The sequence below is a fragment of the Cornus florida genome, unplaced genomic scaffold (assembly GCF_030987335.1).
Source record: "Cornus florida cultivar Cherokee Brave unplaced genomic scaffold, ASM3098733v1 CherokeeBrave_3.0.0_Hap2_Chr02, whole genome shotgun sequence".
Lineage (NCBI taxonomy): Eukaryota > Viridiplantae > Streptophyta > Magnoliopsida > Cornales > Cornaceae > Cornus > Cornus florida.
The window spans coordinates 33,628,411-33,642,638 of record NW_026775572.1 but is presented as its reverse complement, the minus strand read 5'-3'; the positions used below and the strand labels follow the sequence as shown (position 1 = coordinate 33,642,638).

At 38.0% G+C, this 14,228-nt stretch overlaps 1 protein-coding gene across 1 annotated transcript; it reads left to right on the top strand.

Annotated features, from left to right (window-relative positions):
- The first annotated feature begins 1,963 nt into the window (after positions 1–1,963).
- On the top strand, positions 1,964–12,747 carry LOC132294610 (autophagy-related protein 18a-like). Its single transcript, XM_059792521.1, has 4 exons — positions 1,964–2,989; positions 4,130–4,337; positions 5,318–5,444; positions 7,921–12,747. Exons 1-4 carry the CDS (start codon positions 2,162–2,164, stop codon positions 8,009–8,011), a joined length of 1,254 nt encoding a protein of 417 aa, XP_059648504.1. The 5' UTR covers positions 1,964–2,161; the 3' UTR covers positions 8,012–12,747.
- Positions 12,748–14,228: the final 1,481 nt, after the last annotated feature.

Here is a 14,228-nt window from a genome sequence, read left to right as displayed (position 1 = left end):
CCATGTTTGTTGAAGGTATCAACTAATTAGTGACAAAGAAATAGTGAGAAAGTAGAGAGAGAATAGAATCATATATATATATATATAAATAATCCTGTATTCAATTTATTGATGAAAATTTCAAGAAATTTCAAACTGAACCAAGCGGTTGGATTGCTTCACCTGATGAAGAACACGACGTCGCCAATTTTGAGTTTTCCGACCACAAAGTTTATTAACCAAACCCAAATTTGTTCAAACCTTAATTTGCTCCATTCATCGATTGAATTCACAAACCTTAATTTTTTATGGAACAATTAGAAAGAGAATGAGATATCAATTTCTTTCTGTTTTCTTTTCACCTCTTCCCTAACTACAATTTATTCCACCTCCAAACACAACAATCCATAATAACAACAAATCACAGCACTTGTTCTCAACATATCGGGGCGCCGTTGATGGGTTAATGGTGTGCGACGGAGATCTGGTGCTGGAGATTATTGTTGCCGCTGAAACTGGGAGTAAAGCCTCAAATATATACGAGTAAATATATATATATATATATATATACTCATGTGTGTGTGTGTATATATATATAAAATTGTAAATTTGTAAAATATTTAGGGACAATTTAGTCTTTTAGTTTATGTATTTAGGTTAAAGATTTATTGGTAGGTCTAGAGTTAACGGGGTGTGAGTGAAATATGGAGCAAATTTTTGTAACATAAGTGATAGTAATTTTCGAAAGTTAATTCAGGTTGATATTTGGTTAAATCTGAAGGACTGTCAGTAAAATTAACCTAAAATTTAATCAAATCAAAGTTGCAGGTAGTTACCAAATCTCCTCAAATCCTTACATTTTTTCCGGATTTATAAAAGCTATAAAATTTCCCATCAAATCTAATGAAATCCCATCCCTTTTAAAATTCTACCCATTCCAAACATCTAAAATGTCTTTCCAAATCCAATTTTCATAGAATCTTATCATTCCAAACAGAGCAAAATTTATTAGGAGTTTACTAATACAATAATTTTAATATAATTAAATTATTAATACAAAATTTAGGATTATAAGAGGTTACCGAAAGCTGGGTCAAAGAAATCATGAAAGAAAAAAAAATAAAGAGCTTTAAGAGGTATTAGCGAAATTTAGCAGAAATTGAATTCATGTTATTAAATTCAAATATTTGAATTCTATAAGGATGAATATTTATGAGAAAATTGATTTCAAACGGAACAAAAATTATTTGAATTTATGAATTATGTTGAGATTTGACTAATAATGATATTAAGCGTGCATAGGGTTTGGCCCTTGTGCTCTTGGCCGGGGCGACACCCATTTTTATTTTTGGCTGTGTCTTCCGTTTGGATTCCGAATCAAATGATTCTTGAGTCTACCTTCGTTAATTTTTTTTGCTATCTATCCAATGATGTACCATAACTTTCTCGAAATTACTATTTTACTCTTAGGGCTAAACTTGTCCGTTTTTAAAACGTCGCTTACATATTTGATTTTCTTTTAAGTTCGCTTCATGGGAAGTCATGTTTGTGTGACGTACATCTTTTGAGACTCTGTTTTAATGTAAAATGATCATTTTGCCCTTGGGGGCATCCTCGGTCTATTTTCACCTTTTCACTTCCGCATTTGTTTTCTTTTGGTTCCGTCATTTCATGAAAAGTCACAATTCTCAGGGATACCAAACATCCCCATAGACCTTTGTTTTCGCTTCCATATCTTGGAGCCGGGTCAACTTTCAGGTCTCATTGATATATCTGAATTTTTGAAAATTTGGAACCTCATAGCCTTCATAGGTAAATACTTCTTACCTTGTAAATATATATATATATAATTTATTTATATATTTCCTTAATTATGGAAATTCTAATTATGGAAATTCTAATCAATGATGGTCTATTCTTTATTTATTACCGTACTATAATTACACTCCGTATTAAGTTTCTTTCAGACTTGTATGTTAAGTCTACTTCTAACCAATAATCCTAGGGCGAGAATATTTCATTCTTTCCCATTGCGAGTACACAAAATTCCCTACTTAAACTTATCTTCATCGTCTCTCTCTCAATGAATAATAGGTTCTCCGTCAGTCACTTCCGATAAAATTCATTCTCCATCCCTAGCCCTAATTGCTTACTCGCCAATAATCCTTCAGATTCACTCCACATGGCGCAGAACTCTCCTGCTCCTCCCTCCTCTTCCTCCGACTGCTCCAATCAATACTACCAAACCCTAGAAGAGAATCAATCTTTTTCCGATCTCGGCGACGCGCAACGACAATCTCTCCCCGATAACTCCTCCGAAGTCCCACCCGTTACCGAAAACCCTAACCCCAATTTATCCCTATCTTCCACTCCAGCTCCCTCTCTCCTCTACCTCTCCTTCAACCAGGACTCCGGCTGGTTCGCCGCCGGCACCGATCGCGGCTTCCGCATATACAATTGCGACCCGTTTCGTGAGATTTTCCGGCGAGAATTCGACAATGGAGGCGGTATTGGGTTTGTGCAGATGCTGTTCCGGCACACCATTTTCTCGCTGGTCGGTGGAGGGCCGGAACCGCAGTACCCGTTGAACAAGGTCATGATTTGGCACGACCATCAGAGCCGGTGCATCGGCGAGCTGTCGTTCCGGTCTGAGGTCAAAGCGGTGAGGCTCAGACGGGACCGAATTGTGGTGATTTTGGTGCAGAAGATCTTTGTGTATAATTTTGACGACATGAAATTGTTGCATCGAATAGAGACAATATCAAACCATAAGGGTCTTTGTGAGGTGTCGCACGTTTCGGGATCTATGGTATTGGTGTGCCCAGGGTTGCGGAAGGGGCAGGTTAGGGTTGAGTATCATGCATTGAAGCAGACCAAGTTTATAATGGCTCATGATTCGAGAATTGCATGCTTTGCGCTTACGCTGGACGGGCGGTTGCTGGCTACAGCGAGTAGTAAGGGGACCCTGGTTCGGATTTTCAATACATTGGATGGTTCACTGCTTCAGGAGGTATGATGTTGAAAAACGTAGGCAAGCATTTGCATATACATATTTTATATGTTGTGAATTGTGATGTGTATAGATTCTTTCAGGTACCTTTAGCTTTATGAACTCAGAATTTTTGCATTGGGTGATATTAAATTATAAGAACTGAAATGCTTAACGTTTAAACCTTGGTTGAGCATCATTTAATGTTAAAGTTGTGCAACTGCCAAGCAGTTTGGCCAAAGTGTTTTGAAGTTATAGTGTATATTTTAATGATCAGGGATGAGAATTAAAGTTAAATATACTTTTTTTTCCAAAAAGACCGAGGTTTGGGCAGTGTTGTTAAAGGTGGGCCTTGCCATTTGCCCTTTTTATATGGAATATGTCGCGCACCTTTGACAACATTTACCCTTTTTATATGGAATATGAATATGCATTGATTGCATAGGCTCCAAAGGTCCTCACTTGCCTTCACTCTCGCCTCACTCGGGCGTCCTTAGTGCGCCCAATCAAAGGTCCAAGGTAATATGGCACAAATGTTGTCAAAGGGGCTCCTTCACACAACAGGCGCAACACTTGCACCTGTATGAGCCTGGAGCCTAGGCTCACCTTTAAAAACACTGATTATGGGTTAATTAATAAAATAATACAAAGTTTTAGAAGACAAACACAACACTCATCTAGTTCTAAGCTCCAAATTAGGTATTTCATTCATGATAATGTGAATAAAATGAGCAAAAGTTATTATGTATAATTATAACAATAATAATACACTATATTATTATTTTTTGACGAATCCTTGCCGTATCCATATCATGTTGAATACGTATTTGTGCTTTTTTAGGCTATATGATTAGGAAGGAGGACAGCAATAAGAGGGGCCAAAGGGGGGTTAAAACCACCTCCTGCCTAGTTTCTGCCTTTGTTTTGAATTTGTGACTGATTTTGTGTCTCTGTTTTCTGAATGTGCTTCTGGATCTATTTCTGGATCTATTTCAGAAGAACAAGTACTTATTTTTTTATACTAATGGTTAATTACTCATATGCATTGAATGCTGAGGAGTTCTATGTGTTGTATGAATTTGGTCCTATCATTTTTATCGACATTTAATTATTAACAATTCCATGCCACCTTTTGTTAATCTTTTTGCATAACAAATGAAGGTAAGGAGAGGTGCAGATAGAGCAGAGATTTACAGCCTTGCATTCTCTCCAACTGCCCGGTGGCTAGCTGTTTCAAGTGATAAGGGAACTGTTCATGTCTTCAGCTTAAAGGTTGATTCTGGATCTCTAGGAATTGAACGACAGCGCGGTACACCTGAACCAAATGTCTCTACTCCACAAGCTGTGTCTTCTCTCTCCTTCATTAAAGGTAACATGCCTTTACAATTTCGGTAAATCTTAGGATAGACTTGTTTCCAACTTAGTATTATTAGCTTCTCAAGAAACATAAATTAGGCTGGTCAAAGATGGCTCTGACCAAGATGTCAATTTTTTTCCTGCTCATCATAGAGTGGGCTCCACTTCCTAGGCAATTCATCATCATCATCATCCTTGCCTTAATCTCATATGAATGGGGTTGGCCACATGAATTCTTTATCTGCAATCTTTTTTTATTACATGTCATTTCACCTATTATATAGGCCCTTGTCCCAAAAAGAATGTCCATCTTTCCTTTTTGGGTTGTCCCAAAATAATGGTCCACTTCCCTTTTTCAAATAATATATTTTACATCTTTCCATATATGTCCTTGGAGTTTAAAATTTTAAATTTGGATATTCAAAACTTATAAGGACAAGTTAGTAACTTTTCAAGGGACAATACACGGCCCACATGTCCCCTCATTCTTTTTGGGACTCTTTTTAAAGTCATTTTTAATAACCTCATTCCATGTTATTTTAGGTCGCCCTCTTTGTCCCGCATCTCTAGGACTCTGATGCAAGTGTCCAAACCATTTAAGTCTACTCTCTCTAATTTTCTCACCAATGGGTGTCACACCTAATTTTTCTCTCACACTTTCTTTAGTGACCCTATCTTTTCAGTCACTCATCTCATCCATCTTAACTAGGATGGGTTCTGCATCCTACTCAATTCACTTGTATAAATACCATGAACAGTTGATAAACAACTTCTCAGTTTTCAACGCCTTAAGCACTACCAAGGTTTAATGTTGACAAGCTGCCCCTTAATCATGTAGGAGACTCCCTAAGTGTGTGTTAATGAGGGTGCCATCTGAAACCCGATGTAATGGTGTAGTAGTATAGCTATTACAAGATCAGTTAGGATGGCAAGAAGGATTCTGCATAAAGATATCTATGGTAAACTCAGGTCAATGGGGTTCTTTTCTTGCAGGTGTGCTGCCAAAATATTTCAGCTCAGAGTGGTCAGTGGCTCAGTTTCGCTTGCATGAAGGTTCTCAGTACATTGTTGCCTTTGGTCACCAAAAGAACACAGTCGTTATTCTTGGCATGGATGGGAGGTAATACATACCATATCAACTTCATGTATTCCCTGGCTTGTACTTGTAAAAAAAAAAAAAAAATGTTCCCTGGCTTGTATTAGAAGAAAGTTGCTTACCTGAAAAAGGGAAGGAAAAACAAAAAAGTATTAAAAGAAAGCTTTCTTTAATTGTAAACTAACTAACAACTTTTTGGGAACCAGCCTATATGTGTTGAGGTATCACAGGCTCTTCAAGCCAGTATACATGTAGTGTTATGCTAAGTTATATTTCTCCAGCAAAGCCTCCCTCAACAAGGTCTACACACTATACCTCCATGTGGGTTAGGCAACTTGTTTACTGAGAGGCATTGGCTTTTGTATTGGTATCATATACTGAAAAATGATTCTTGCAGATACTATTTTGACGCTTTTGAAAAATTCCATAAATTGAAATAATAATAATTTGTTTTGTTTTTTAATTTGAATGCATGTATGATACTCGCAGATACTATATACTTGTATAATTTTTTATTTCGAACATGTGTATCAAAATGTAGCTTTTCTAGTATAATATGTGGTATAGTCATTAGGAAAAAGCATATAGCATGATGTAATTTTTACTTTGAATTCTTACATAGATACATATATATATTTTTTTATTTTCTTACATATATACACAAAATAGATAGAGACATAAATATTGTTGGCTCCTTGCCATATTTATGTCCTGTTTTTAAAGAGTTTATCTTGTCGTGTCTTTATATATCTGTATATCTTGTCATGTATTAAGTATTTGTGTCCATACTTCTTAGGTCTTTAGTACAAGTTGGCATCACCTTCATGTTGATTATTTATCATCTCATTCTGTGGAAACAATTTGATTTCTGATTTTATATCTTGCACGTAAAGTTTTCTGCTTCCCTATTCTCATAGCCATTCCGATTATTGCATCTTGATGCGTAGTCATTACTTATTTTTCAATATGGAGCGTTTATACCTCATTCTGTCATGATACTGTCAGTTGTCTTAAAGCTGTACATTCTGCTATTGTTGCTGTTGTAATTGCATCAATATTTAAACATGCAAGTATTCAAAATGAGTTAATTGGAATTTCTTGACTGATGAGGTTCTTGTCTAGCTTTGATGGGAAATCTCGCACATGCTTAGTGGTGTAAACAAATTGGATATAGATCATATTAGGGATGGTCTGGATCTAGGGGTGACAATTCGTGTTAACGGGTCGTGTTCATGTTAACACGATTATGACACGAACACAATTAGAGTCGACACGAACATGACACGATTATTAATCGTGTCAAGACCCCTTGACACGAACATGACACGAATATAATACGTGTAACATGACACGACACGCGTAACTCGTTTAATAAATGGGTCAAGACTTGACACGACACAAAATGACACGAAAAGACACGTTTAAGTCTTTCTACACGTTTAGCTAAATAAGTCATTTTTTACACGAATACGACACGTTTATCTTACATGTTTAGTTAATCGGGTTAATCGTGTCATAATTGTGTTAGCAGGGTCAACACGAACACAATATGTTTAGTTAATGGGTTAATCCGTGTCAATATGATTACGACACGAACACGATTAGCCCAAACCCAAACCTTCTTATCTCGTGTCGTGTTAGTGCGTCGTGTCAAATATTGCCACTCCTATCTGGATCTGCTTTGATGCAAAAACATTAAATCACTATCCTAATATGACTGTTTGACATAACATTGATACAATGTAACAATTGGATCTATTATGACAATCCAATATGATTTGAGAAAATTAAGTGATGTCCTAATTATCAACATAACCTTGGTCCAGTGCGACAATTGGGTCTGATAGGATAATTGGATTTAATTTGAGAAAATAAATAAATATGCAAGTGACATAATATATTGTATTATTGATGAATTCAGATACGTATTAAATATGTAAGTGACATCATATATAATACATTTGAGTGTGTTTTTTTAAAAAGTCATGTAGTGTTTTATCGCTGAATTTATTCTTTGCTTTCCATATAATGGCATCTATGTTAAATAATTCGAACATGTTATAGATCAAGTCTGTGTGGTCAAAATCTTATATTTAATGGTGTATCAAAAGTTGTAATTTGCATAGTTAAATACACAGAGGTTCTGAATCTATTAGATTTGAGTCAATATATTGTTAATTATGGACCCGTTTTCTGATTTAGTTAATTGTTAGTGTTTGGAAACTTTTTGTATGTTTTCATACTTCGCATAATAGTTTGTAAAAGCTTTGTACCTTCTCCTGCCAATCCTCCTTTTTAGGGAGAGAAGGGGGGGATTTTTTTTTTTTTTTTTTTCAAGATTTTTTTTATGTGTTCCCATTTAGCATGAAATGGGATGTCCCATATGGTGATTACTGGGATTATAAGTACATGCTTCCTAACTGTCCAAATCCATTGCTATTTGAGTTCTATGAAAAAATATTTAACTGAATGATTACCATCAATTTAATTGTAAATGCAGCTTCTACAGATGCGAGTTTGATCCAGAAGTTGGTGGAGAGATGACTCAGCTGGAATATTACAATTTTCTGAAGTCTGAAGAAACTTTTTGAAGGCAAAGCAGTGAGAATATATTTATTTAGTGGAATGGTTATTTACTTTATGGTTATTTGCTTTGCATTCGGATGTAACTGGTTATTTACTTTATTACCAATTTTATGCTTGATTTATTTAGTGTAACTGCCAGTGTCTCGCACTTGCCCACAAGGTCGCCACCCATTTGGGGGTCAACGTCCTCGTTGGCCACACTTTCGGCTGGGTTAAGCTCTGATACAATTTGTAACTACCCATTCCACCACATGGTATGATATTGTCCGTTTTGGGCCCAAGCCCACACGGATTTGCTCTTGAGCTTTACCCTAAAAGGCCTCGTACCAATTAGAGATAACACCACCACATATAAGCACTTCACCTTTCCCTTACCCAGGCGATGTGGGATTGTGTACCTGTAACTCGCCCAGTGTGGTAGCCTGCCAGTGCCTCGCACCAGCCCACAAGGTTGCCCAGTGTGGTAGCCTGACCTTGTGTGTGAGTGGACTGGTGCGAGGTACTGGCAGACTACCACACTGGGCGAGCTACAGGTGCACAATCCCACATCGCCTGGGTAAGGGAAAGGTGAAGTAATATGTGGCTGTGTTATCTCCAATTGGGACGAGACTTTTTGAGATAAAGCCCAAGAGCAAAACCGTGTGGAAAATGGATAATATTATACCATGTGGTGGGGTAGGTCGTTATAAATGGTATCAGAGCCTGACCTAGCCGGAATTATGGCCAACGGGGACATTGGGCCCCAAGGGGGGTGATTGTGGCGACCTTGTGGGAGGGTGCGAGGCACTGGCAGGTTATCACACTGGATGAGCTACATGTGCACAATCCCACATCGCCTAGGTAAGGGAAATGTGAAGTGCTTATATGTGGGTGGTGTTATCTTCAATTGGTATGAAGCCTTTTGGGGTAAAACCCAATAGCGAAACAGTGTGGGCTCAGGGTCAAAGCGGACAATATCATATCATGTGGTGGAGTGGGTCATGTGCCAGCTCCTCTTAGTGGCCTACAAGTGATTGCAGAAGCTTTTAGGTAAGGTGGGGATATCCGCAAAACCAAATAAATCCAAGGACCAAGGAAAGAAAGACAATTATCTTTTTAAACGAAGGGATGAACGAGATGAGTTGGAAACACACCAAATCAACCTTGGGCTAGCAAGTTCCTCTTTCCACCCCACTAATGGAGAGGGGTCTTCAGCACTTGCTACTGAGAATTATGTCCAGCCCATTATTGCAGAGGGGTCTCCAGCAGCTGGAAATTGTGTGTTGCAAAAAGAGTGTTCCATTGGTCTCTAGAAAGTCCAAGATTCCAGGTAAACATAAACAGACTCGGACAATCAGTAGGGATGGTGCTTCAGCTTTGCATACGGATGTAACTGGCAAAGGCGCTAAAACTTTAGAGGAAAGATCTTCTGCTGTTAAATTTAGCATGACTGGTTCTCAGGTAAATGCAAGTAAGGTGGAGTCCTCCGCTAGTAATGCTGTTAGTTTTCCCATTGGTGAGAATGATACTCCAGCCTACAGCAGTTATCTCTTCGACCCAAAGTCTTCTCTTGATAAGGGGAAAGGCACTAGGGTAAAAATGGTAGAACGCAAGGGATTGACAACTGGTCCTGCAAGTGTGGGTGCTTCTAATATTACTGGGAAAGTTGTATTCCCTGGCATGGTAGATAATTTGTCTCGCACTTTTGAGCCTGAAGTTGAGAGGACGATCAACTTTAAAGATGATCCTGAGAACTCGGAGAATATTAAATTGGACGAAGGCTATCAGCAATCTCCAAGTCTACCAACCACAGCCAAAGAATTGTATGGACAGAAACAAGTTCATGATGGTCACAAGGGGGTGAAGAAGGGCAAAGCTCTTAAATATACTACTAGGGAATTGAGTTCTGAGAAATCTGCCCCAGGGGTGAAGAAGAAGAAGAAGAAGAAGAAGAAGAAGAAGAGAAAGAAAGAGTTGGACACCCAAATGAGCTTCTGATCTTATGCAGAAGCATGCAGCTACTGAAAAAAGTGGGGCAGTGGTGGGGAAAATAGCAGGAAAATCAGGCGAAGTTGAGAGGAGGGAGAAGAGAAAGTAAGAGTTGTACACCGAAATGAGCGCTGATAATATGCAGAAACGTGTAGCTATTGAAAAAAGTGGCACCCTGGTTGGGAAAGTAGCAGGAAAATCACTCCAAGTTGGTTGGGCTCATATAGAGAACTCTCAGGTGGACTTTCACAAGAGATCAGGCCAGTAGTTCGATGTCGCCTGATTCTGCTAGGATGGTGCCAATGGCAAGGGCAGTCAATTCTGAACTCGAGCTTCTGCAATTACTGTGTGGTTTGCAATCTCTTGCTCTCAACCCCTTCCATGCTGTGGAGAAGAACAATTATGCGTTTATACAGTGAATTCTCTGAGATTTCGGACCCTCTTTTATGAGAAAAGCTCAGTCCCCTTTGTCAGCTCCTGTGACTCAGTCAAATGAAGCTAATGCTGTTAAGTTCCCAGCTAGTAATGGGGTTTCTGATGATTCTCATGGTAAGAATATTAGCAATCTTCCATCTCTGAAACCATCAAAACCTCTTGACAAGCCTGATGATCTGACAAAAGGTGGGTTTAAACGAAGCCCATCCGATCGTCTTGAAGGAATGGCTGCAAAGAGTTCGTTTAAAAACATTAGGTGCAGAGGAGGGAGCTCAAAAGACTGAGGAAGCCCCACAGGGTACTGGAAAAGAGAGAGTTGCTCCAACACCAACAAAACCAGTCAAAGCAGATTCTGCTAAGAAAATGGTGCCTCCAGCAATGCAGCAAACCCCACAACGCTGGTGATGAAGTTCCCTCCCCATGCCAACCTTCCATCTGGTTCTGAGCTGAAGGCCAGGTTTGCTTGTTTTGGGCCGTTAGATCATTCAGGAACTCGTATTTTCTACTAGTCCTCAACGTGCCGTGTTGTGTTCCTGCGCAAACTTGATACGCAGGCAGCATACAAACATCTTAGCGGAAATAATTCCTTATTTGGCAATGTGAACATGTCACCTTAGGGAAGATCCAGCACCTGAGTCGGAGTCTGGCAAAGTCTGAACAGAAGACTTTTCTGTGGAGGACCTGCAGTCAAAGGAGAATGCAGTCGATCAGGCAGCACCTGCACATCAGCCTCGACAACAGCCAGCGGTCCGGCTGAAGTCATGTCTGAAGAAATCTACTGGTGATGAGACGGCCACGGTCCCAGCTAGTAATGGTGGTAGTAGGGGGACGCCTCGTGTAAAATTCATGTCCACTGATATGGGTGGTTGCTAATAAGAAGAACAATGGTATTTTTCCTGATGCATCTTCTTCTCATGCAATGGATTTTAATAGTAAGAAATTTCAATATATCACTACACCGCCACCATCGATTGGATAACCTATGGTTAATTTTTGTTTGCGGAGTCTTAATTTTTGATGGGCTGTTGGGGTTATATTCTTTAACCAAATTTTAGATTTAGAATTGAAAGAAATTTAATTCAAAATTTATACTAAATTTTTTTCAATTTCAAATATAAGGTACCGATTTGGTTTGGCCAAACATGATATAAAATATTTGTTGTAGTTGCCATTTGTCAATTTTTAGAATATCCGATGATTTTCACCCTTTTGAACACGTAGGAATGTTAAAATTCATTTACAAAAGAAAAGAAAAGTAGAGTTAGTTGTTTGTTTCTTGCGATAGAAATGAAGTGAAAACTAAAAAACTACACCAACTCACCAACATCTGGTCACTGTCCTTTTTGTGCTCTCGGTGATTATTATATTATTTTAACTAAAAAGACGAGTGACTTTAATATTTTAAAATTTAAGTTAACCTCAAGATGGAGTAACTTTAATATTTTAAAATTTAAATTAGCCTCAAGATAGGTTAGATCAAGTAATTTTGAATGTAATTTTTGAATCTAAGTGAGTAATATGTTTGGGAGCACCAACTGTTTGATTTGAAAATGGAATTTGAGAAAATTTGCAATTTTAATTTCAAGTTATTGATTTGATTGAATTATTAAGTTTTTATAATCATCAATGCTTAATCACAGGTTGGTTTGTGCTTGAAGTATAGTTAGTAAAATACTTCGGCATGAAAAATGAAATGGAAAAATGCAAAGACACACACACATGTTTTTTTAATTTTATTTATTTATTTTTTAAATTTCACCATTAAACTTTGACACATATTATTTTTGTTTTTCTTATGCCTAATATATTGTTATTTCAATAATATAAAGTAAGGTTAAAATCATAAATCCCTGTGTTGTTTACAAAAACGATATATAACCCCCTCATTTATTAAAAACCTCCCTGAACTAAACAAAAACTATTACGTTGCCCCAGTTCCAACTATTAAAAACCCCCTGCACTAAACAAAAACTATCACATTGTCCCATTTTTGTGACAGAATCATAAAATTATTGTGAAATGAGAATAATGCAATTGATAGTATATTAATATTTTATTAAACTAAAATTGTTGATTTTAAATGACAATTATGCCCTCTATGTCTCTACACTCACACACGTGTCAGTAGCCTATTGGTTGACTTTAACCTTTTTTTTCTTTTTTCAACTAGACTTTCTCTCTCTACTCCTTCTCAATTCCATTCCAAACTGACTGTACATACACATATATTGAGTGTTATAGAGAGAGAAAAAGAAATAGTTTTAGATAGAGAAAGTGAGTGAAACAATAGACCACTAAGCTTACCCTTTAACTAAAAAAAAAAAAAAAAAAAAAACAATAGACCACTAGTGAAAAGCCGGCTCATGTATGAAAGGATGGAGTGGTTGAATAAATTGTTGCTAATGCTTTGAGTTGTCACAGGAAATATATATAAAAGGCCCGACGGAACTGTTTGGCCGGACTCGATTGAAGCTCGTCAGAGTTGGGTCTCTTGAAGAAGCTTTATATCAGGTGTATCAAGGCTCACCGGATGCGCATGCATGAAAGTGTAGGTCACTGGATGATGACCGAAATGGGTTAGCCTCTCCAAGCTGGGTCTCGCCGGTCTTCTTGCTAACGGAGCTTTCAGTTTTGGTCGCTGATGGAGAACGTCAAGGTGGGTTTTGTAGCAGCTTGGAGCTCGCGTTAAGTTTAGTTGTAGCTGGATGCTCAGTACATATCGTCCGCGTTCATGGAGTTTGCATGGACCGATGGACGTCTGCAACTTTATGTCTGTTCACTATAGATAGTGCATGCATTTGGGAATCCGTTCGTTTTGGTCGTTGTTTAGAAGCTCACCGGATATTAGTTGTTGTAGTTGGTTCAAGGTCGCTTGAGATGTCGCCGGGCTGAATTGGGTTTCGCCAAGGAGGGCTTGAGGTGTCGCCGGACCGAACCAATCTGTTGGGTCTTTGTTTTTTCTAACTTTCTCGCCAGTTTAGCTGCTAAGAGTCTTTGCTAGTTGGGTTTGTGAAGCTCGCCGAAAAGGAATGCACCGGACAAAAAGGAACTCGCCGCTATCAGTGGAAGCTACTGGGTTGAGCTCATTTGAAGTGTCGTCGCTGGGTGTGAGTTTCTCGGTTCGGTCACTGATGAAAGTTCGCGCACGTTCGTGGAGCTTATTTGGGCTTCGTCGAAGTGGGTTTTATATCATCGCCAGTTTGGAGCTCATATTGGTCATGCTGAAGGAGTTTGAACGATCCCGTTGTTGAAGAAGATAGATTTTTTAGACTGAGGCAGGGCATTTTAGTCATTAGGTGATTAAAAGGGCAGTTTGGTCAGATCAAGTGAAATATTATTGTTCTCGTTAGCTTTAGACTTTAGACGAAAAATTAAAAAAAAAGGGTGATATGATAGACTTTTTAAAATATTAAAAGGTGAAATGATAGTTTCTTTAATTGAGGGGTTAATTGATAATTTTTTAAGCAACAGGTTATTTATTTATTTATTTATCTATTATTATTATTATTTTATGATTTTAGCCTTATAAAACACTAGAAAAAATAAGAGGTATGCACTTTTGTATAAATATTGAGGATTCTAGTTAATTGGAAAGTTGGCAATCCAAGATTGCTTCCCTCAATTTTATTTCGAAAAAGGTTTCTTCTAAAGTCAAGTTGCTCAAAGGCAAGTTACTTTCCAAAGCAGGTAGAGAGGTGATGCTGAAAGTTGTTTTGTCCGCGTTTCCAAGTTATGCAATGCAATGCTTGAAGCTTCCTAAAAAGAATTGCATAGCTTTGACAAGCCAACTTCTCAATTTTTGGTGGAGAGGGGAGGAGA